Raw genomic sequence first — 22,192 nt, 5'->3', positions numbered from 1 at the left:
TGCAACAGTCTGTTTAGGACCAATGGCTGCAAAGCAGATTTTCATTGTGATGCGTGGTCCGACTGTTGTGTCTCATTACCACCCTTTTTCTGGCTTTAGAGACCACAGTCTGCTACCTCAACAACAACATTTAGTAGCTTCCATGGGGAACTGAAGCCAGGACTGCTATTAGACTACGCAGAAACTCATATTATTATGAGTAGCAACAACAAATGCCTTCAATCCCTGAAGATGAGTGTGACTTTAGCTCTCGAAAGCTTGGAACCCTATCAGGAAATCACCTGATTGATATCCCGAGAAAACCTCTTCATCAAATGTCTTAGCAGTTCACTCCTACCATAAAAGATGTTCAACTGTTGATTAATAAGTAATACTAAAATGTTCACAACAACTGAGCAGATCAGAATTATATTTCTATGCAAAAAACATTAGCAAGCATAACTCCGTTACATCTCCCTGATACCTACTTGCATTGTCACTTTCCCCATTGCTGGATGCTCTTCCATTTCCTGCAGCCAATCGTGCATGTCGTCATCAAGATCTAGGAACTTTACATCCTTCAGATCAAAAAACAGCTTATTGTCTGTGGGGAAAAAAATATTATTGTACCTTTTTTTTTTTTCAGAAATGAAAAGTTCCAAAAGTTAAGCTTGGGTTAGTTCAGCTGCATTTTCCACCAATGCTTGTACTCTTCCAGATTCCCATAATATCAATACTCTTCCTGATGCTTGAACAACGTAACAATTTAAAGCTGTTCAGAATATTTATGTATGTAATATAAGTATTACATATGAAATTAGCCGTCATTCAATCACATAATCTGTGCATCATCTTGTAGATCCTGCAAGATACACACACTCTGGAAAACTTATTAGTGGTTAAATTTGAAATTATACTTACATGGAACATTTTAAAATGTCCTGTTTCATTGGGAAAACATCTAATGGTAAAGACAATCCCTGTGCAGTACACCTTACCATGGAGCCACATAGAGGAACTGATAAGCTAAGTTAAAGGTAAAGTTCCCAGTGCCATGAAGGCACATTTAGGTGATGTGGGGGTAGATGTTTTCTTGATCTCGGCCATTTAGGGCCGGCCCAATGGTGGGTTGGTTAGCACATCACACTACGACGCCAGGGGTCCCAGGTTCGAATCCTGACCTGGGTACAGATGTTTGCGAGTGTCAATTCATCAATTTCATCATGTCATCACTCATCCCCATCTTCGCAAATTAACCAAAAGTGTCACAAAAAGCAAAGTAAAATCAATCAATCGGCCATTTAGGAGGTGATGTGACCAGCATCACGCTCCGTGGGATACTGAGCAGTGATTAATTTCCGATTTCAACCATATTGGAGGTGATACCATGAGCACGATGCTAGAGCTGCCATTACCCCCCACCGATTGGAAGCTAGGTAGCCTCAGAACCCCATCATGCATGGATGATGCCAGAAAAGCAACATTAAACTCCATGGTGGGCCTCCCTAATGACAAAGTGGTAATGTCGTCACTTTTTGATCAAGGGGTCCCAGGTTAGATACCAGGTGGATGCACAAAGAGGTTCGGATCCTTCTTTAAACTGTAGGTCCAGTTCCTATTAGCCTACCTGTGCACAAAGTGGACTTAAAACAAAAACTCCAGGTGCAAGAGCCTTTTGAGGACCACGTGGCATTTCACTGGGTGGCGTGCAGTCAGCACATCTGAGTCCTGTCACTGCTGCTTTCTAGAATACTAGTTCACTTAAAAATAAACACACATAATATTTACTTACCACTAGCTTTGACAGGATCCTCTTGAACTTCAGACACAGGAGAGTCTCTTGATTGGTTTGCATTATTTACTGGTTCGTTTTTCTCTTGCAAGCTCTGAACTCCACTAACATTCCACTTCTGACCATCAGACTCATCTAGACCACTCTCTCCCTCAGGCTCCTTATAAAAAGAGTCTTCGAGTACAGGAGATGCTGGCTGGGCCTCCACAGGTTCATAATAATCCTGGAAAATATGTTCCAAACTGTTAATTTCCTGCGAGACGATTTTATAAATACCAAAAACTGTGGTGCGTATTATGCACGGAATAATTCGGACAGCCAACATAAAACCGTAGAAGGTCATTCCATGATTTTGCGATACTTGGATTGTTTATTCATGATTACGGAACCCTATCATGTTATATATCGTTGTAAAGCTTAAATCCTGTAGTTTCTGAATATGGCAACAGTATTCCATTCAAGATAGTGATACTAATGTGAAATGCGGTTGAAATAACTATCACAAAATGAAGGAACATTCTGATTTTTATGGTGCTTTGGATGAAAGAAAAGATAAGGAAAAAGCAAATAATAATTAAAATGTATATATTATAGGGATGGGACCGATTAATCGGTACTCTATCAGTATCGCCTGATATAGGCATATCGGTGTATCGGTATCAGGTTCTTCCAGGACCATTTCTAATTTTATATCGGATCGGTAGAATATCGGTTATCGGTAAATTTTATATCGGTACTTTATTGGTATTGGCCAAAATTTCATATTGTCCCATCCCTAATATATTATATATATGGAGCGTGTAAATGCTTTAATGGAAGAAATCTTGTGCTGCTAACTGCTAATTTAAGGGTCCTGGACCTACCTTGCATAAATGTTATGTTAGTCACGAAAAAGTACATATTTTGAAGTTTTTTTTAAAAAAAGGAAAAAAGGAATGAGCAAAACCTCTTATAAAAGTTTGAAGGCCATTTCCCTCAATATTTTACTTTGTAATTAAACATTACTTGGTCTTGTTCTGCGAGACCAAGAAAAGCAGTGCCATTCTGGCAGAATTCGAGAATGCACCTCCCGTCACATGGGATGCGTATCAGCGGGATTTGTTGGGCAAGAAATAATAGAAAATAACATCCTGAGCACTGCAAATCCATAACATAACTTTGGTCTCGCTGTCTACTATTACAGAATAAATAAGGTGGTTAAAGGGTGAAAGCTTTGGAATGCTAAACACAGTGGAGGGAGAGGGGAGAAGAGGTATGGGTTGGTAACTCATATCATACACAAGTGATATTCTTCTCCTCTTGGTCCACATAGCAACAAGTGATTCATTGAAGAGGTATGATGTCATTCACTCTTGATCAGCAACAATAGCTTTACGACCTACAACTAAGAAAGCCATTTCTTGAAACTGGATTATACTGCACATTATATAGGAGATATAATTGTTTGTCACTTTTCCCTATTAAAAAACAGGGTGTACACACGTAAATATGGTAATCAGCACATGGACAGTGTTCGCGTTACATTAATACACTGGATAGTAGGGGGGATCGAAAAAAGCAAATTTTTTATGATGCTTTTGGGGTAGAGCGGAAAAGTTGCCTCTATACATAAGTAACTTCTCTTCAAAATTTCACCACCCTAGGATAATGTCTTCTGTTCTGGCAAGGGACGTGAAATTTCAAAAATTTAGTAAAATTGGCATTTTTTTTTTTTTTTTTAAATTTTTTCAAATTTCACAGCACTTTGCGGTAGTGTGCAGAAGTTGCACCTATGTATGGTTAATTACAGTGCAAAATTTGGCGCCCCACGGACAATATGTTCTGTTCTGGCAAGGAGCCTGAAATTACCCAAAAATCGACAAATACACTGTTTTTTCATTATACTTTTAGATATAAATATGATTTATTAACAATTATGTTAGCAGCAGATTTTCCAGATTATCATTAACCATTAATTAATGATTATTAATTATTAATCTTTTTTTTGTTACAGGTCGTGAACTGAGCTAGCTGTGAGCAACAAAACATGGCAAAATCTTCAAAATTTTCAAACCGAGGAGCATTAGACTGCCTAATTTTCGGATCACCGACAGATTTTGCTGGGATGCTTCCAACAAAAGAGGATGTTATTAAATGCTGCATTTACGAAAGGTGGCGTCTTGGATCTGAAACAACTGGTAACAAGGAACCCGCATTTTCTTACATCGCAGAGCAAGTTTGTGTAAAGCTGCAAATGCTGTATTCTGATGCTTCCATTCCGACAGTTTCAAAGAAACGTGTCCTTGATATGATTCATGCATATCACAAGAAATATATCGATATCAAGGCTGTTTATAAAAGAATAGAGAAAAGCATTGCAACTAAAGCAAGGGTGGAGAAGTTTAAAGAAGAATCATGCTTTCTTTTTGATATAGCAGCTTGTAAGTGCTCCACGTTTACAGACTGCAATTGCCCGAAGGAATCCAAGGTCCCCTTTAAGGAACAGACATTTCTTGCTGAACAGAGAACAAAGCGCCTAATGTGCATTGGATCGCTCGATTTGCAAGAAACCAAAAAGCTCCAAGCACGTGCTGAAAGGAAGACAAAAAAATTCCTTCGTAGTTCTAAATCTACTGCGTCCTGCTCATCGCAGCCTGATGGTGATGAGCTCTCATCAACATCAACGTTATTAGAAGATGATGAGGCAATGGATGAGGATAAGGAACCTGAACCTGATGACTACGACTACAATCCCGGACCGTCGACTTCATCCTCTTCGCAAATGCGAAAGAAACTTTCAAATACCGCCTTAATAAGCCAAAGATTTGGGGTATCGCTTCAAGCCACGGCTGCCATAGCTTCTAGCGTTCTGCACGACGTAGGCCTAGTCTCTGAATCGGATACATCTTTAGTGATTGATAAGAACAAAATTGCTAGAGAAAGGTATCGAACCATGCAAGAGCTTAAAAGTGAGAGTTCGGACATTGACAATAATAATTTAACAGGTCTTTACTTCGATGGCCGACGTGACAAAACATTGTCAACAGAAAAGGAGGATGATAAATACTACCAAAGAACAATTGTAGAGGAACACTATTCCTTGGTGAAACAACCAGGATCTAGCTACGTTGGTCATGTTACACCAGCTTCAGGATCAAGTCGGGCCATTGCTGAAAGTATTTACGACTATATCACAGCAGAAGTGCCGGAGGTTTAAACCATATTCTTGTTCTAGGGTGTGATGGAACGGTCGTAAATACTGGAGTTCACAATGGGGTACTGCGTCGTCTTGAACTGAAGATCGGGAGAGCTGTGCAATGGGCTGTTTGTCAACTACATTTCAACGAATTGCCTCTCCGCCACTTGTTCGAGTCCCTCGATGGTCCCACCTCCGGACCCAATTCCTACACTGGTTGCATTGGAAAATCTTTGAAGGCGTGTGAGCTGCTTCCAGTGGTAACATTTGAGCCAGTTAACTGCACCTTGCCATCAGATGATATATCCACTTTGAGTAAGGACCAGAAGTATCTGAGGGATATTGCTCTCACCATTAGCTCAGGCATGTGTTCTCCAGGTCTTGCTAAGCACGATCCAGGTCCCCTAAACATGTCCCGCTGGTTGACAACAGCCAACAGGATATTAAGACTGTATGTTTCCACCATGGAACCATCCGACAACTTACGTACCATAGTAGAGTTCGTTATCAGGGTGTATGTGCCATCTTGGTTCCGCATCAAAATCCATCATTCAATTAAGGATGGAGCTCGGCATCTTTACCATTTCATTCAGTCATCCAGATACTTGGATCAAGTTAACCGCAACGTCATCGACCCAGTGATTTCTCGGAATGCTTACTTCGCATCTCCAGAAAACATTCTGCTCGCGATGCTGACTGATAAGAGAACACATATCAGAGCCCTTGGCATTCGAAGAGTCATAAAAGCACGAGAATCATGTGAGACGGTTGGACACGTTGGGATTAGAAAGTTCGATATTCCAAAAATAAACTTCGAAGCAAACGACTATATCGAACTAATTGACTGGTCGTCCAGCGAAGTAACTCCACCACCAATACTGAATGATGTGACTACAGAAGATTTGAAAAGTATGCTGAAAGAACCAATACCAATTGACTGGACTTTTACAAAGTTCCCATGCCACACACAAGCTGTGGAAAGAACAGTAAAATTGGTTACGGAGGCCTCAAAGAAAGTGTGTGGTCATAAAAAACGGGATGGATTTATTCGCTGCACTCTGAAATCGAGAAAGGCCATGCCTGAATTTAGGTGCAAGAGACAGTACAAAACCTAAAGACACATATTTTACATTAATATTACCTACAAAACACACATTTTTGTACTTTTAATTTTGAATACTTATTTCTTAATTCTTATATCTAATAGTATGCGAGTGTATGACAATTCTGGTTTATGTTTAATAAATGTTAGTTAAATAATGAAAAAACAGTGTATTTGTTGATTTTTGGGTAATTTCAGGCTCCTTGCCAGAACAGAACATATTGTCCGTGGGGCGCCAAATTTTGCACTGTAATTAACCATACATAGGTGCAACTTTTGCACACTACCGCAAAGTGCTGTGAAATTTGAAAAAATTTTCAAAAAAATAAAAAAAAAATTGCCGATTTTACTAAATTTTTGAAATTTCACGTCCCTTGCCAGAACAGAAGACATTATCCTAGGGTGGTGAAATTTTGAAGAGAAGTTACTTATGTATAGAGGCAACTTTTCCGCTCTACCCCAAAAGCATCATAAAAAATTTGCTTTTTTCGATACCCCCTACTGGATAGTTGTTAAACATCCATAATTAAGTTCTTAGACATCCAATAAGTGTCAGAAAATCTGTGGCTTTATTGTTGTACTTTAGTTTTTAACAACGACTAGGCTAAATGACATGATGTATAATAAAAGTGAAGCATGTAGGCTCCTCAATATACTAAGTATATTTTAAGTTTACTTATTCTAGCCAACTGCCAACATCCATGGCAAAGTTAACACAGCACGCTATGATGCCAGAGATTCTGGGTTCAAATCCCAGCCTGGGCATAGGTGTTCTTTGTCAGAGTCCCTTCATCAATTTCATCATATGATCACTCATTCTCCTTATCGCAATTAGCCAAACTCTCATATAATGAGCTAATATACGTTACACCATGTATTTTGAAGTAGAAAAACAATAAAAATCACTTTAACCTGGGAAATTCTGATGTACATATTTGTATTTACCTTATTTTACAATGCTTTCCTGTCACTTTTTGCTAGTCGGAATGACGAACATGAATGAAAAGCATATGTAATTCATGAAAAAAAGGTAAAGTGCTCCCCTGTGCTTAGCACCATGCCATGAATGCATATAGGGGGTGTGGGGGTAACGCCCCACAGTTTATTGATCGGGTCATGAGTGCAGATGATGTGATCAGCATCACGCCCCTGACCACCTTTACCCCCAGGTACCCATGTTATTCGATGCTGGGTGGGTGGCGGGGCCGCTTCCGTTAGAAAACTTCCCGGATTTGAACCGGCCGGGGATCGAACCCGGGACCTTTAGCATGGTAGTCAGACACGTTACCGACTGAGCCACTGTGGCCACTATGAATTCATGAAGGGATACTGAAAATGGAGCAACCATACCAGGACTCGAACCTGTGACCATCGGAGGGGAGATCCTTAACTCATTCAACACTCAACCCACTCAGCCACAGAGGAGACAATTCTGAATTTTGTCAAAAACATTTTTTCCCTTACCTCATTATCTTCATCAGCAAACAAGTCTAACGTATCTGCCATAGGAAATTCATTTGTACTAATTTCTAGGTTCACATCCTTCACAGCATCTGAAATTTTGGAATGTATTTTTCAGGTTTAATTGGGTTTTAATTGTGTTATTGTAATAATGTAGTAATCATGTAATTCTATGGTATTTGGTATACAAACTGCAGTAACATATGTATTCAATATTGAGCAAACATAAATACATTGCTGTTCAACACAGGGGTGCCCACGGGGGGGGGGGGGGGTTTGGGTGAGTCTTGGACTCTAGCTCAATATATGCTACTGGTATCTAGGATCGTAGAATAAGGGCTTTGATCTTCTATGTCAATAGGTATACATGATTCTACATTTTCTAAAGAGGTAGAATTCTGTGTTCCTTTTGAACAAGAAACTGACAGTACACGATATATATATTATGATTAACAAAGAGTAGAAAACATACAAACTGATGTCAAAGAAAGAAAGAAAAATGGTAATAAAATTCAGTTGCCCTTATACTACACATGTATATACCAAAACAAAAATGATTGGATGCAGTCATAACTAGTTACTAACATGCATATGAAATAATGTGAAATTTATAATGGGACAATGTATACTGATGTCTTGTTAATAAATAAAAGAAAACTACATACATGTGGAACATTACAGGTTCATTTAAATTATTAACTACAAAATTTCTAACACGTTTTCATACATGTCTTCTCATGACGTATACAATTAAATGGAAACTTTATCTGCAAATTTACTGATATACAGTATCAGTCACTACCAAGAGATTACTGAACCCACATCTTGTTAGTATGTACTCCCTCTGTCCAATAATTATTGTCCGGTACACTTTTGTTTGTTGTCCCATAATAATTGTCCGATATGCAAACCATGGCATTGGTGTATACAGAAGAAGAAAATGAAACATGGGAATATGTCATACAACGTTATTACTCAAGGATCAGTACAAATTGGCCAATCAAGTATCCAAAAGAACCTAAATAAAAAGTTACCATTTTGGCATACCGGACAATAATTATGGGACAGAGGGAGTATCATATTTACCCGTAACATCCCTGTCTGTGTTCAATTCAAAAGCTTCTTCATCTTCATCCTCAGTATCACTCTTAATTATGGCAATAGATTTTCTTCTCCTCCCACGAATAACTGATTCCTCCTCCTCATCATCACTGACAAGTGTAGATGTACCACATGGTTCTCCTTGCTCACCAAAGCTCTTATCAGACTCTCTCCCTAAAATACAGAATGGTTTAATTACTTCAACCAAGTGAATCACAAGGGAATGGGGGGCAGGGAGAAGTCAAAACGTTCAGTTGACAACTAGAAATGGACATAATTCACTTAATTACAGAAAAATAATAAACACCTTATTGTGTAAGTGATGCAGAAATACAAAACTTCATCTATTTACACAATAACATGACAAACACCTTATGTTTATGATAATAACTGTAAAAAAAATGAATCCACCACACTGTTAAAGATTTTGCTTCATTGGGGTGGATAATAGTTAAATCAAAATATAAGAATGACTATGTTTAGTTTTCAGATTTCTTGTTTGGAAACCTGATGGTAAGAAACCAGTAGGAAGGCCAAGACGAAGATGGAGGGCTAACGTTGAGATGGACCTAAAGGAAATCGGTAACGATGGAAGAGATTGGATTCATCTTGCCCAGGATAGGGACAGATGGAAGGCTTGTGTTACTGCAGCCATAAAACTTCGGGTTTAAGAAGGCTAGAGAGTTAGTTAGCAGCTATGTACGTCAGTGTATTAATGGTTTTAAATGTGAAAAAACCAGTTAATAATAAAAATAGTATTAGTATAAATTATTATTTTTTATGATAATGTTATTGTTATGTTGTATAAAATGACTTGACCCCCTCCCACCACACAAATATCATGGTGATGTTCATGACTAGAGGCATGCATATTATGTTTCTGATGAAAACACAAAATTTGAAATAACATGCTATAATGTTGTTTCTGAAAGATGTTAGGTGCATTTTCCTACCCTGTTTTGTCACGAAATGATGCAAAATGAGAAATAGACTCTCAAACATGAAATTTATAGTTTATTTAAAGACACGAGACTTTCTGAAGTTTGAATCATCCTGTGGTATGCAATTCTTGGTAAAGTGATTAATTCTGCTGTAAATATTTCAGAAGCAAAAATGTAGCCCCTTTCTACAGGAATAAACTTAATATTCTGGTAACTACATAAATGTGCTATTAGAAGAGAAATGTTTATTTTGAGTAATAAGTGCAGTTTTAAATCAAATTTAGGATTATATTCACAATTTTAAAACCAAAATGTCATTTTTATATAACACTTTTGATCAGATTTTTCTTTTCTTTTAGTTACTGCTTTTAAACCCAAAATTGACTGTTTTTGTACCACAGTTTTGCTTTTCTATTTACCAAAAATATGTGCTTATATGACTTATATAGCAGTAATGCACATCTGTAATCCATCTCATACTTGAACATCACAGCTTGTGAAGCTGACTTTTCTGATTCAGACATGTCAGTGCTTCTACATAAATTAAATAAATGCTAGGAAAAAAAAGTACTTCACTATTTAAAAGCAAGAAGCAATCTGTTAAATTTAGTACACTTTCTAAATGTTACAAGCCAATAAACCATTATTTTTATCATCTTGCAAATTTGTGTCACTGTATATAAACATTTAGCTGCTTCCACTTCTGAAACATATCAAGATCAAAATATATGAATAATTCTCAAATAATGCATTTGAAAACTGTAGATATATTTATTGCCATTTTTGTAATCAGCCATGGTATTCTCTATCCAAGCATGTAAGCATGGGTTGGTTTTGCTTTGGGAACAAGTAAAATATCAAATTTGTTGTTGAGTGTAACTAATAGAGGTTTATTACCATGCTGCTCTTCCTTAGGTGATATGCTTTTCTTCAGCTTACTTCCACTCAGCACTGGGGATGGTGGGGTTTCGATGCCAACAACTTTTCCTGAAAATAAGCAGCATATAAGTATATGCAGACTGATGAATAAAGTATGCAATAAACAAGAAATAAATAATGATCCAATGTGTTATACTGCTATATTTTCTTCGCCATCACTTATTCTACTACAGGTTGAATTCACTATTTATGCTTAACTGTTTAATGATCCATTTTAATATCTAACATTTTTCAACGCTAGTAAAACAAGAAAATGATGAACAAATCAAAATGTAAAAAAAGTAAATGACTGACTTTTCTGATCACATTATTTCGGATTTAGTTCACACAAACAATAATGCAAATTTTGACAATAGTACCACCTCACCTTAATAAATGCAAACAAAATGAAAATAAATAAGCAATATTCTTAGATGAAAATTAAATTTTTCACTTGTTCCAAGTGCCAAGTTTTCACTCAAATCACAAAAAGAAATTCCCTAACTTTTCTAAGTTATAAAGATATTTTTAAATATATAATACATATCCAGATTAATAGAATATTTTAAGTTACTCTGACTCACTTTACAACATATTTTTAAAGTGGAAATATGAAGTCATAAGAAAAAACGTCTTTTTTACATATTGGCACCTTTGTAGCAAATTAATGTTTAAAAAATACATGAAAAATCTATATTCACTGCAGTTAAAAATATATCAATATTCTGACCTTTCAATTTTTTTTTAACCTTTTTATAAAATTCCCTGATCACCATGACTTAATTAGTAAATTTCAGGATTCACCAGTCAGTGGAAACAATGTAAGTTCCTTTTAAACACATTTTCATTTTTAGGTAAGAAAAAATAATTACCTGTATTCTCATTACAATGAATATGCAGATAAGCTAATGCTTTCAAAATTGTTAATATGAGCCCCGGATACCCATAATGCAGACATTCCTAAAGTGCATTGCTCTATTGTATTACAAAATTAACTTGCAATTTATGTGAACCAATGCATTGTGTTAAATTAATATGGATATCCAATGTGATTAATTTACATTCCTTGCTGACAAATTTTCTCCTACCATTATCTGAAATGTTCTCTATTTCAAAATCACTCAGATCCTCCCAAACTTCAGGGCTTGCAAAAGAAAACTGGATATTTCCTATCTGCGATGGTGTTGAATTGTGGATATTTCCTATCTGTGGCGGTGTTGATTTATGTGTCTGTGGAGGACTGAAAGACAAAAAAGACACGTAAATGCATCATTATTTTTATTTAATTAATGAAAGCAGTTTACACAAAATAACTAGCTAACTCTCTAGCCTTCTTAAACCCGAAGGTTCATGGCTGCAGCAACACAGGCCTTCCATCTTTCCCTATCTTGAGCAAGATCTATATACTCTTTTCCAGCCCTACCGATTTCCCTTAGGTCCATCTCAACGTTGTCCCTGCATCTTCGTCTTGGCCTTCCTACAGGTCTCTTACCATCAGGTTTCCCAACAAGAATCCTGTAAACTCCTATTTCCTCTCCCATTCGTGCCACATGGACTGCCCACCTAAGTCTTCTTGATTTAATTATTCTAATAATATCTGGACATGAATACAAATTATGTAGTTCTAAATTATGTAACCTTCTCCACTCACCTGTCTCCTCATCTCTTTTAGGTCCAAAGATTTTCCTAAGGATCTTATTTTCAAATACTCTCAATTTATGTTCCTCTTTCAATGTAAGGGACCAAGTTTCACATCCATATAATAGTACAGGCAAAATCACTGTTTTGTATATTTTAACTTTTAGTTTCTTAGATATTAAACGAGAAGACAAAAGTTTATGAAGAGAGAAGTAACATGCATTTCCTGAATTAAGCCTACTTTTTATTTCCTCTTTAATATAATTTTCATTTGTTAATATTACTCCTAAGTATTTGAATTTGGAAACTGGTTCAAACGAGTTGTTATCAATAATTAGATTTTGATTATTACCTAACACCTGGTTTCGGCCTGTAAGCATATATTTAGTTTTCTCTTTGTTAACTTCCAAACCTATCTCTGTAGCAGTTTTGAAAAATATTTTAGCATTATTCTTAATTGTATTTATATCATCCTCGAATAAGTCTACATCATCTGCATATGCTAACAACTGAGTAATACCATTTAATTTTAGTCCTTCGTTAGTTTCTTTTACCTTCCTAACAGCATATTCTAAGGCAAAATTAAATAGCAATGGAGATAATGCATCTCCTTGTTTTAACCCATCATGAATTGTAAATTTGTCAGACATATTAATACCCACACGAATTTTTCTTTCTGTTTCACTGGTGCATATTTTTATCATACTAACAAGCTTCTTAGGTATTCCATACTCTACTAATATATTATATAATTTATCTCTTTTGACCGAATCATATGCTTTTTTGAAATCAATGAATAGCTGATGGATATTTTGATTATATTCCCACTTTTTTTCAAGTGTCTGTCTGATGTGAAAAATTTGATCTGTAGTTGATCTGTTACATTTAAATCCACATTGATAATCACCTCTAGCTAACTCTCTAGCTTTCTTACCTTGAAAATACTCATGGATATAACGAAGCTTGTTTGCTGTTGATACTGGAAAAAATTAGTAATTCTAATACTGTAGGAACTATTCAAATACAGCACTGCCTGGGTCTCTCCCAAAGAAAAATGGTAGTGTTGTCACCTTGTAATCAAGGGGTCCCGGATGTGATACCCAGTGGAGGAACATTGCACAGTGGTATGGATCCCACTTTAAACTGTAGGTCCGGTTAGCCCTTCTGTGCATAAAGTGTGCTTAAAACAACAATTCAAACAAACAAATATAGCACCATTTCATAACACCAGCTGTAATACATTTTTCTAAAATTTCTTACAATGCAAGAACTGTAAAACTCAAACACAAATCACACATTCTGATCTATAATACATCATGGAGTGTAGTTTTTGCCATACCTATATGACCCAGCCCCATCCAATTTCCTGCAAATATCACACTGCATAACATCTGAAGTGTTACTTCATGTTGTTACTCATTTCTGTTATCTTAATTAAAATTATTCATAAGGCACCATAAAACAAAGTAAATATTAAAAAATTATGAAGTTTCTTTTGTGAGCAATTATGTTGTGGAAAGAAGGTTGTGCAAATGACTGGTCTCTTAAGTCATTTCTGTCTGAAAACGTAGTGAATATATAGTAACACAGCAATGATAAATTACCTAATGTAATGACCCACTTAAGTATATAGGGGCAGGATTAGGGTAGAAAATAAAAATGGGGTTCAAATATAAATGTAAGCTTTCTTCAGTTGCATGAAATGTAAATATACGAGATATGAAATGTTTTGTAGATGGCCACAGCACTCTATGTTCCAGGAAAAAAGATAAAGGCATTTCAACATATTATGTATGCATTTATTATTTTACATTGCTTGATTTCGATTTACGTCTCTTAACACACACTGCAGAGTTTTAGCGATTATTTACCGCACGTTTCCTTGACACTGGTTTTGCACTTCCATATAATCCTTCCCGCCAAAATGTTCGAACATTTTGTTCAATACATGCTTTTGTAATTAGGTTAGGAGGGTCAGGTTTAGTTCCCTAAGAATTTTAATAATAACCCTAAATGCTTTCGTAGTCAGGTTGTTAGCATAGGTGGTAGTCTGTGTAATGGTTCAAGCATGCAAAAAGGAGTGTTTTACACAAGGTACCTCTAACATCTTATTTTACCCATAAATTACTTTTTCGAAATGAAAACTGTGCTGATTAGTTTCAGGACGTTTCCAAATTACTTCTACATTTATACCCACTATTCTACAATATTTGCTGTTGCGGTACTATTATCGTATGAGGGAAACACCTACAAATCATATATTTCGGACTTCTTTACATTGCTAACGTAATATTTTGGAATGCGGAACATTTCTTACAGTGAAATAATGCATTTCTAACTAAGATAAGGTCTATTTCTTCTATTTACGAGTACTTACTGTTACTTGTTGTTTCGAATCTGTAACACATTATGGCCGTGATAGCGTACTGGTTTAGGGGCCGTTCTGAGAGTGTTTTGTCGATTTATGCAGTGTTGCAACCTCGTTCACCGGAAAATATCTACTTTCGTGCCGGGATTTGAAATTATGCTAATACGTCTCAAACCATTGACGGTAGCCTCACAAACCATTGACGTTAGCCCCACAAACCATTGACGTTAGCTCCAAAAACCCATTTTCCGTAAGGTTAGGTTAAGTTAGGTTAGGCAAGCATAGTTAAAAAAAAAATTAAAAATACTCGACACGTCATGTTCTAGTGAAAACACGGCGAGGCTGAAATACTGGCTACGGGGTTGCATCATCTTAACACACGGAACATTGCACTCTCGTGCAGAAAGCAAATGGCGGGAGCAGAAACAGCATGTTGGACAGAGATTTTCGCAGAAAACAACACACATTCACATTAAAATGGATCAAATCTACATTGAGGAACTTCCACAACTCTAAAGAAAATGATTTCCGTAAGTACTTTCTCCTGTAAATTTGAAGGAAATTTGAAGGAATCAGTTTCCCTCATACGATAATGTTACCGCTGTTGCTTCTATCAATGGAGAATGCCTAGACCATGGAGCACGCATGCTTGTGTAAGGTAATTTTTAAGTTTTCTTTCAAATTCAAACAGTGTTCATTACTTTAAGGAAGCTTTAAATTTTGTGTGACAATGATTGCCAAAATTCTACAATAATTAGTCTTCCTGCTAGAAGAATTTGAAAAAGAAACAACATAAAACGATTGGGTAACACTTTACTATACCTAAGACAGATTTCTTCAAATTTACAGGAGAAAGTACTTACGCAAATCATTTTCTGTAGCGTTGTTGATGTTCGGGAATGTAATTTTGATTCATTTTAATGCGAATGCATGTGGTTTTGTACGAAAATCTATTTCCGACGTGCTATTGCTGCTGCCGCCATTTGCTTCCTGCATGAGAGCACAATACGCTCTCGTATTGTCCGTATATGCTAAATTGAATGAAAGGAGTGCTAATGGAACCAAACCTAACAGGCCTAACCTAACCTAGTAGGCATACCTCATCCCCGTGATGGTTTGTGGGGCTATCGTGAATTTTTGGGCTAACGTCAATGGTTTTTCTGGCTCAAGGAACGATCAACGGTAAGCTCTCGCCATGTTGTGTGTGGAAATAAACAAGAACAGTAAGTACTAGTAAATGTAAGAAATATACATTACTTTCCTAACAAATTCAATTATTTCACCTAAATAAGTGTTCCGGAATGCAGAATAGCACGTTAGCAATGTAAAAAAGTGCGAAAGAAATGATTCCCAGGTGTCTCAGGTATAGTAAAGTAGTACCAACGATTGGAACCACTAACAAGATAAATGCCCACCCACTGGAAAAACACGTATGGACGTATGTGAAGTGGAAAAATAATTTTGCATATAAAAATTTGCAGTAAATAATGTGGGTAAGATTTCAATGTGTTGTTATGGACATGTATAGAATTTGACTCATGTAGAAAATGCATGAATAATGATGGTATCAGGATATCAGAACTTGTTTAACTGGAATAAATTAAAATTCTGGGTACTAATCTGATATTCCCCAGACAGATTTCTTCATTTTTACAGAAGAAACTACTTATGGTAATAAGTTCCTGTAGCATTGTCTAACATCTGGAAGGTGTTTTGTGTGATGTGGGAATGTTTCATAGCGGAAATTCGACCATTGACGCATAGCCCCACGAACCATTTCCGGTAAGGTCAGGTTAGGTAGGGTCACATATAGATTACAATAGTTAAAAATTGGTTTCGAAAAAATATGCGGAGCCCCACACACCATTCTCGCATAGCCCCACGAACCATTGACACATAGCCCCACGAACCATTGACACATAGCCCCACAAACCATTTGCAGAAACGTACATTCTTCAGTTACAAAAACACATTTTTTTTAAAAAAAAAAATTGCAATTACTTTCATCAAAAAACGTGAATGCACCTTCAAGAATGATCCGCGAAGCAGATGGGTAAGTACGAATGTCAAAAATTCACAAAACGAAAAAGTTATAGGTGTCCGGGGACTATCAGATTTTTACCAAATTCTGCAACTATGATGAATTGTCAGGTGAGACTAAAAATTGACATGCCCCACATTGTCAACTGTTCAAACACGGAGCTGTAACTTTTGCATTTACAACATTAAATTCAGCTTCTTGTTTGATTTCGGATTGACCGTGATACCAGAGTACCAACGTAAGAACTGGGGGAATCCACACAACGTGATGTAATATTAAAAAGAACAGCAGAATTAAACATTTCTAGCCTTGAAGGTTGCCTAATCAAAAACAATAGTGTTACAAAAATGGTAAACGTAAGGTTCGCTCATGTATTTAGCCTAATACCTTCGTTATTAAACTACTTACACAGCTGCAATTGGTTTTTCTTTGTGCATAACGTTGCAGACTCCACCATGTCGGTCCAGAATCGGTGTCCTGTTAATGAAATTTGTAATAGCTGATTGTTTCTTCTCAGCTGGTTTAGATAAGCTCAAGGATTTCCTGCTCCGTGCTGGAGTGAAGGCCATCGTTGTCTAATATACAATACATTTATATTTGGTTCTCCATTGCTAACACGTTCAAGTTACAGTTTTCAATATGATACGTCACATATAATTTTTACATCCTCTATTAATCTAATAAACAAATAAAACATTATTAGTTAATTCTGAAACACAATTATTTCACCTCCATCGGTCAAATGGCCGCGCCATTTTCTAATAGCAATACTTAACAATCACCACGCATCAAGTACCGAAATAACACGAATGCAATAAAAAAGGCTTTAACTCACATGATTTATTACATTTAAATTACAAATTGTCACAATAGAGGATTTACATTGAGATTGTTATAAAATATTTATTTCATTGGAGCTTTACTCCTTATTAAACATTTGCATCCTGGTAATTGACAATTTGAGATACATTACTACCATAGTTGTCGCTGGGAGGGTCTCCACACAATAATTATGCTAACTTGTGTTCTGACGTCAGAGGAGAAATACCTACGATGAGGTTAGGTTAGGTTCCATTAGCATAAATACAATGAAAAATTATTATTTGGGCTAAGAAAACTAAACGTAGCTAGCCTAGCCTAACAAAGTAGGCATTTAGCCTAAAATTTAAAAAACCTTCTCCCGTGACGTCAGAACACAAGGTTGCTCAGGTATTGTGCGATAAGTGAGACCAGTCGGTGGGACGTCATTTCTTTAGGAACTGTCCGAAAATGGAGATTAAATAAACATTTTGTGACACATGTCGAATACATCAAACAGAATTAATAAAGTTGATGAAAATGAATAATAAATACTATATGCAGATTCAAAGAGATAAAAAAATTGGACATTAAAGTTACTACGACAAGTTGGCAACACTGATGTTTGGTCTGCAATGGTTCTGTGCTCTGTGACTGGTTCCACTCGAAAATGATCCGCTAGAGGCGCTGGTGTTGACCATGGCGCTTGGTGTTCGACTGCTTATAATGGAAGAAAATGGAGTTTTCGCTGCAACGTCTGATTCTTTTACATGAAACATTTCTATGAATGTGATAATTGCTATGATATTTGGTACAGTGGTCGCGAAAATATTAACGAACATTCTAGACAGTCGACCACGTCCTGTTATCGTCATACTTTCGTTAATAATACGGGAGAAAAAATACGCGTGGAATGTTCTTGGCAACTAAATTTTTGTGTATGAATTAGGTTCATTATTATTATCATCTTCATCATTTCTTTTAAAGATATACACACTGAAGCATTTGTATTTTTGATATTTACTGTCTCTTTTTTCCGCTTTAAACTAATCGCGGCGATGATGATAATGAATGATGATTGCATGAAACGACAAGGGGAACCCCACAAAACTTTCTTAGTGCCATCGACATGAGTGTAAGGCAACTTTCAAACCAATGGGACAAGCGACACGGGATGTTCACACTGTCCCACTAGTGACACACACTTCCAGACTGTAAAATAGCATTCATTGCACATGAGGGTCCAAACAGCAAACGACACGTTCATATGGCGTATTCGCGTGCTACTTGTTACTTCGGTCGGAAAGCTCCTTAAAGGAAGGGTGCTGGGACCGAAGCGACGCGCTACAGGGGTAGTTCCCAACTAAGTGACAAGCGACATGGTGCCTTCAGTCTATTAGCAAGCGTTGCTTGCGAACAACGGATAGGCGACACGATAAACCGCACATTATAACAACAGATCTAGGCGACACGATAAGCCACACATGTCGCTTCTGCGTCGCTCAAACAAGCCATTTCCTCAATAGCTTGCAACATGTTGCCGTGGTTTGTTGTTCGCGCATACGCAATGCAATGAGTGTCTTGCTTTAGTGAGATTGCGCACCAAAGCGACAAGCGGCACGCGACACTTATCGCTTGAGGATTTCACCAACCGAACGCTGGCCTGTGGTTCCCGTCCTGCCGCTACGATGTGAAATGTTGCTCTTGATTGGCTCCTTTCCAAGCAACATGTGTCACTTCGGTATGAAAGTTGCCTTGGACCGAATGACCCGTGTCGCTTTGGTGTGAAATCCTCGTATCGTTTGTCGCGTGTCACTTTGGTGTAAAATCTCCTTGAGGAAACGGTGCAGTCAGAGCTTTTGTCCCTACGGTTCGAAAGGCTGCATTGATTTCCGACTGCTCGCTTTCAAGCGACATTTGTGGTTTGTCGCCTCGGTATGAAATATCTCTCAGGATACTATTTATATTCTAATAACATAGAAAAATAAACTCTAATACACAGTCCAAGACCTGACGTCCGGAATCACCTTGCGATGTTTCTTCTTGTGTTACGCACACATGCTATTTATTTATTTATTCATTTTATTTTACTTTTCTTTCCAAATTAATGCCATTTCGTGACTGCAAATCACTCCACAAATATAACTGTTTCCATCAATTCACTTACCGCCTTTCTAGAGAAACGTTAAGCACTATTCTAAAGGGCTGGCCCAAGTCTTCTATGGCATCTGATTGTTCACTTGGGAAATGATGACGATAAGAAATTATATTCACACGTCTAATTTCTTAAAATTAATCTTATTTGTGTGTGGAAAACTGAATATATGATGGCACTGGATAAAACAAAGTTCTCACACGCTCAAATGATTACGCTCTCGTCTTTGGTTCGATAGGTTCAAAAACCTGCCCGGGTTCGATTCTCGATGGAGGCACATAGTTGTTCGGATCTCACTTTAAACTGTAGGTCCAGTCCCGATTAGCCTTACTGTGCATAAAGTGGACTTAAAACACCAGTTTAATTAATCAATCAATCGAAAGGTTCAATGTTCGATCCCTGGTGGTCAGGCCGGTAGCCAGATTTTGATTTCGGAAGGGGCTTATCCCTTATCGGCAGCCGACATTTAAAGACGAAAAGGTTGGGGGAGGGGTAAATGCGCTGAAGATGAATTTCTTGGTATATTGCAACTTACCATATACAAGATGTTTAATCCTACTAATGAAGTAAATTTAATTGCAACTACACATTATTAAAATCAGATATTTGTAGGATTTCGGGAAAGGACTGCAGCCCCCGAGCCCTTTCCCTGGGTATGTGCCTGCTTGTATTAGTTCCAAAATTTCTGTGCTGTTCCAAAATCGTGAGGACAATTTGGGAAGTACTTGAAAGCGAAATGGAAGCAAATTCTGCTCTCGAAACTATGGGACTCGATGAGATGACCACGCGCAACCGAATGAAAGAACTCTTCGCAGGCCTTGTCCCTTAATTTTAATTTTACTGACTAATTGTAAGTTTTTATGGGCCTCCTCGATGACGCAGTGGTAGCGTCGCCGCCTTGTAATCAAGGGGTCCCGGGTTCGATACCCGATGGAGGCACATAGTGGTTCGGATCCCCGATTGGACTTACTGTGCATACAGTGGACTTAAAACACGAACTCGATAATTGGAAGGTTTTTAGAAGAACTAAACATGGCTTTTCACCCTACTTTTACAGTTTTTCTTCCTAAGAATTCCACTGACGTGAGTATAACACGCTACGAAACCAGAGGTCCAAGGTTCGGACATTGGACAGGTGTGGTTGTATCATGTCTGTCCCATCGACATTCCTTCGGCTCATCATTCATCCTCATCGTCGCATTTAACCCAAGAGGTTGAAAAGCGGCGTAATATAGAAATATATAAATGATTGATTTGGTTTATTTTACTTCGCTTTTCTGTCACTTATTGGCTAGTCGTGAAGATGAAGATGAAAATGAGTGATGTGAAATTGATGAGAAGACCATCATAAAGAACACACACGCTCAGTCCGGGATTCGAACCCAGGACCCCTGGCATCGTAATGCACCTTGTTAACCACTGCACAACAAATAGAAACAGAAAATGCTTGATAAGTTATTAGCTTCTCCATAACTCATGATTATATTATAAGTAATATTCGCTGTATGAATAGGGATTAATTATATTTGTATGTCTAGCCAACCTAGCCACCTAAGCAGCAGCAGCTTCCGCATTTGCAGGTGGAGGCTAAATGAATAAAAATCACAGAAAGTCAGAAAGATATCCAAATTTTGTAACATAATACTTATAGAGCATGCAGACGGCTGTAAAAACAATTGCTACATACCTAGTTTCCTTCCTTAATTGATACGTGGTTTATTATTCATTATACATGAGATCAACCACCCTGGGAGTCGAACTCAGGATCTTGTGTGGTAGTCAGACTCTCTTTTAGAATGCCAATATGTTGGATATTTTGTCTATCCTGATCCATTGTCTCCATAGGAAGACAATCTGGCAGCTTCTCATTCGACATTTAGTAGTGTAATTGGCTATATTATAAACTCGATAAATGGTGAGCCCCCCTCAGGCAGATTTGGCTACACTTAAAACTAACTCAAGATGTGCATATGAGCTTATTGCTCAAGTGTGGTACTCTGTCTAACCCAAGATTTTTGTAAAAATGCCCTCGGGAATTTCCCGTGAAATGATGAGCCCCCTCAGATTGATTTGCCTACACTTACAAAAGCCACATCTGCCAGATTGTTGTCCATAAGCTTGTCAAAAATATGCCCCTCTTGATATTGTTTTGGATACACTTAAAACTAAGCCAAAGAGCCACCCACACCCACCCACACCCACCCACACCCACACATATTTACTTCCGGTCCACTTCCGGTCCACTTGTGGCCTTCTTCTGGTTTATTTCTCTTGCATCATGTTGTGCAACAAATTATTACCCAATATTATGCAACAAATTATAAGGCAAGAGCTCTTGCACAGTGACGTGCGGTGACGTCGACACTTGGGGTAGCAGTCAGTGGCATGCTCAAGGGGAGGGGGGTTGGTGTGGGTAACCCCCCCTTTAGGGCCAGTATTCCTACAAAAAAGGAGAATGTCAATAACAGGAAAAGATTGCAAAATTATGAATGAGTACTAGAAAAAAGTACACGTAACCCCACCCACATTCGAAAGTAAAAAACTATTTGATTGGACTCTAAGCCAGAGATCCTGGGTTCCAATCTCGGATTGGCCATTTGTGTTCTTTGTGTGTGTTCCTTCATCTATTTTGTTGTACCAAAGGTGGCGGAAAAGCGAAGTAAAATGAACCAAATTGAGCAATCAATCAATGATTTGATTTCATTTTTGTTACTTAGCGTCGC

At 37.5% G+C, this 22,192-nt stretch overlaps 1 protein-coding gene across 4 annotated transcripts in view; it reads right to left on the bottom strand.

Annotated features, from left to right (window-relative positions):
- The window catches only part of Blm (Bloom syndrome helicase), an 80,464-nt gene extending 63,198 nt beyond the window's left edge, over positions 1 to 17,266 (bottom strand). For all 4 annotated transcript variants that reach the window (XM_083140862.1, XM_083140863.1, XM_083140861.1 and 1 more), the window contains exons 1-7: positions 16,925 to 17,266; positions 11,558 to 11,709; positions 10,449 to 10,538; positions 8,596 to 8,784; positions 7,513 to 7,601; positions 1,772 to 1,994; positions 468 to 583 (exon numbers count right to left, since the gene is read on the bottom strand). In XM_083140862.1, the coding sequence (XP_082996988.1) occupies positions 468 to 583; positions 1,772 to 1,994; positions 7,513 to 7,601; positions 8,596 to 8,784; positions 10,449 to 10,538; positions 11,558 to 11,709; positions 16,925 to 17,085 (1,020 nt within the window). In that variant the 5' untranslated portion in view covers positions 17,086 to 17,266. The remainder of the gene's footprint in view (positions 1 to 467; positions 584 to 1,771; positions 1,995 to 7,512; positions 7,602 to 8,595; positions 8,785 to 10,448; positions 10,539 to 11,557; positions 11,710 to 16,924) is intronic.
- Positions 17,267 to 22,192: the final 4,926 nt, after the last annotated feature.

This window comes from Lepisma saccharinum, chromosome 19 (genome assembly GCF_977018435.1).
Source record: "Lepisma saccharinum chromosome 19, izLepSacc3.1, whole genome shotgun sequence".
NCBI classification, from domain to species: Eukaryota; Metazoa; Arthropoda; class Insecta; order Zygentoma; family Lepismatidae; genus Lepisma; species Lepisma saccharinum.
This window is presented reverse-complemented; position numbering and strand designations above follow the sequence as displayed.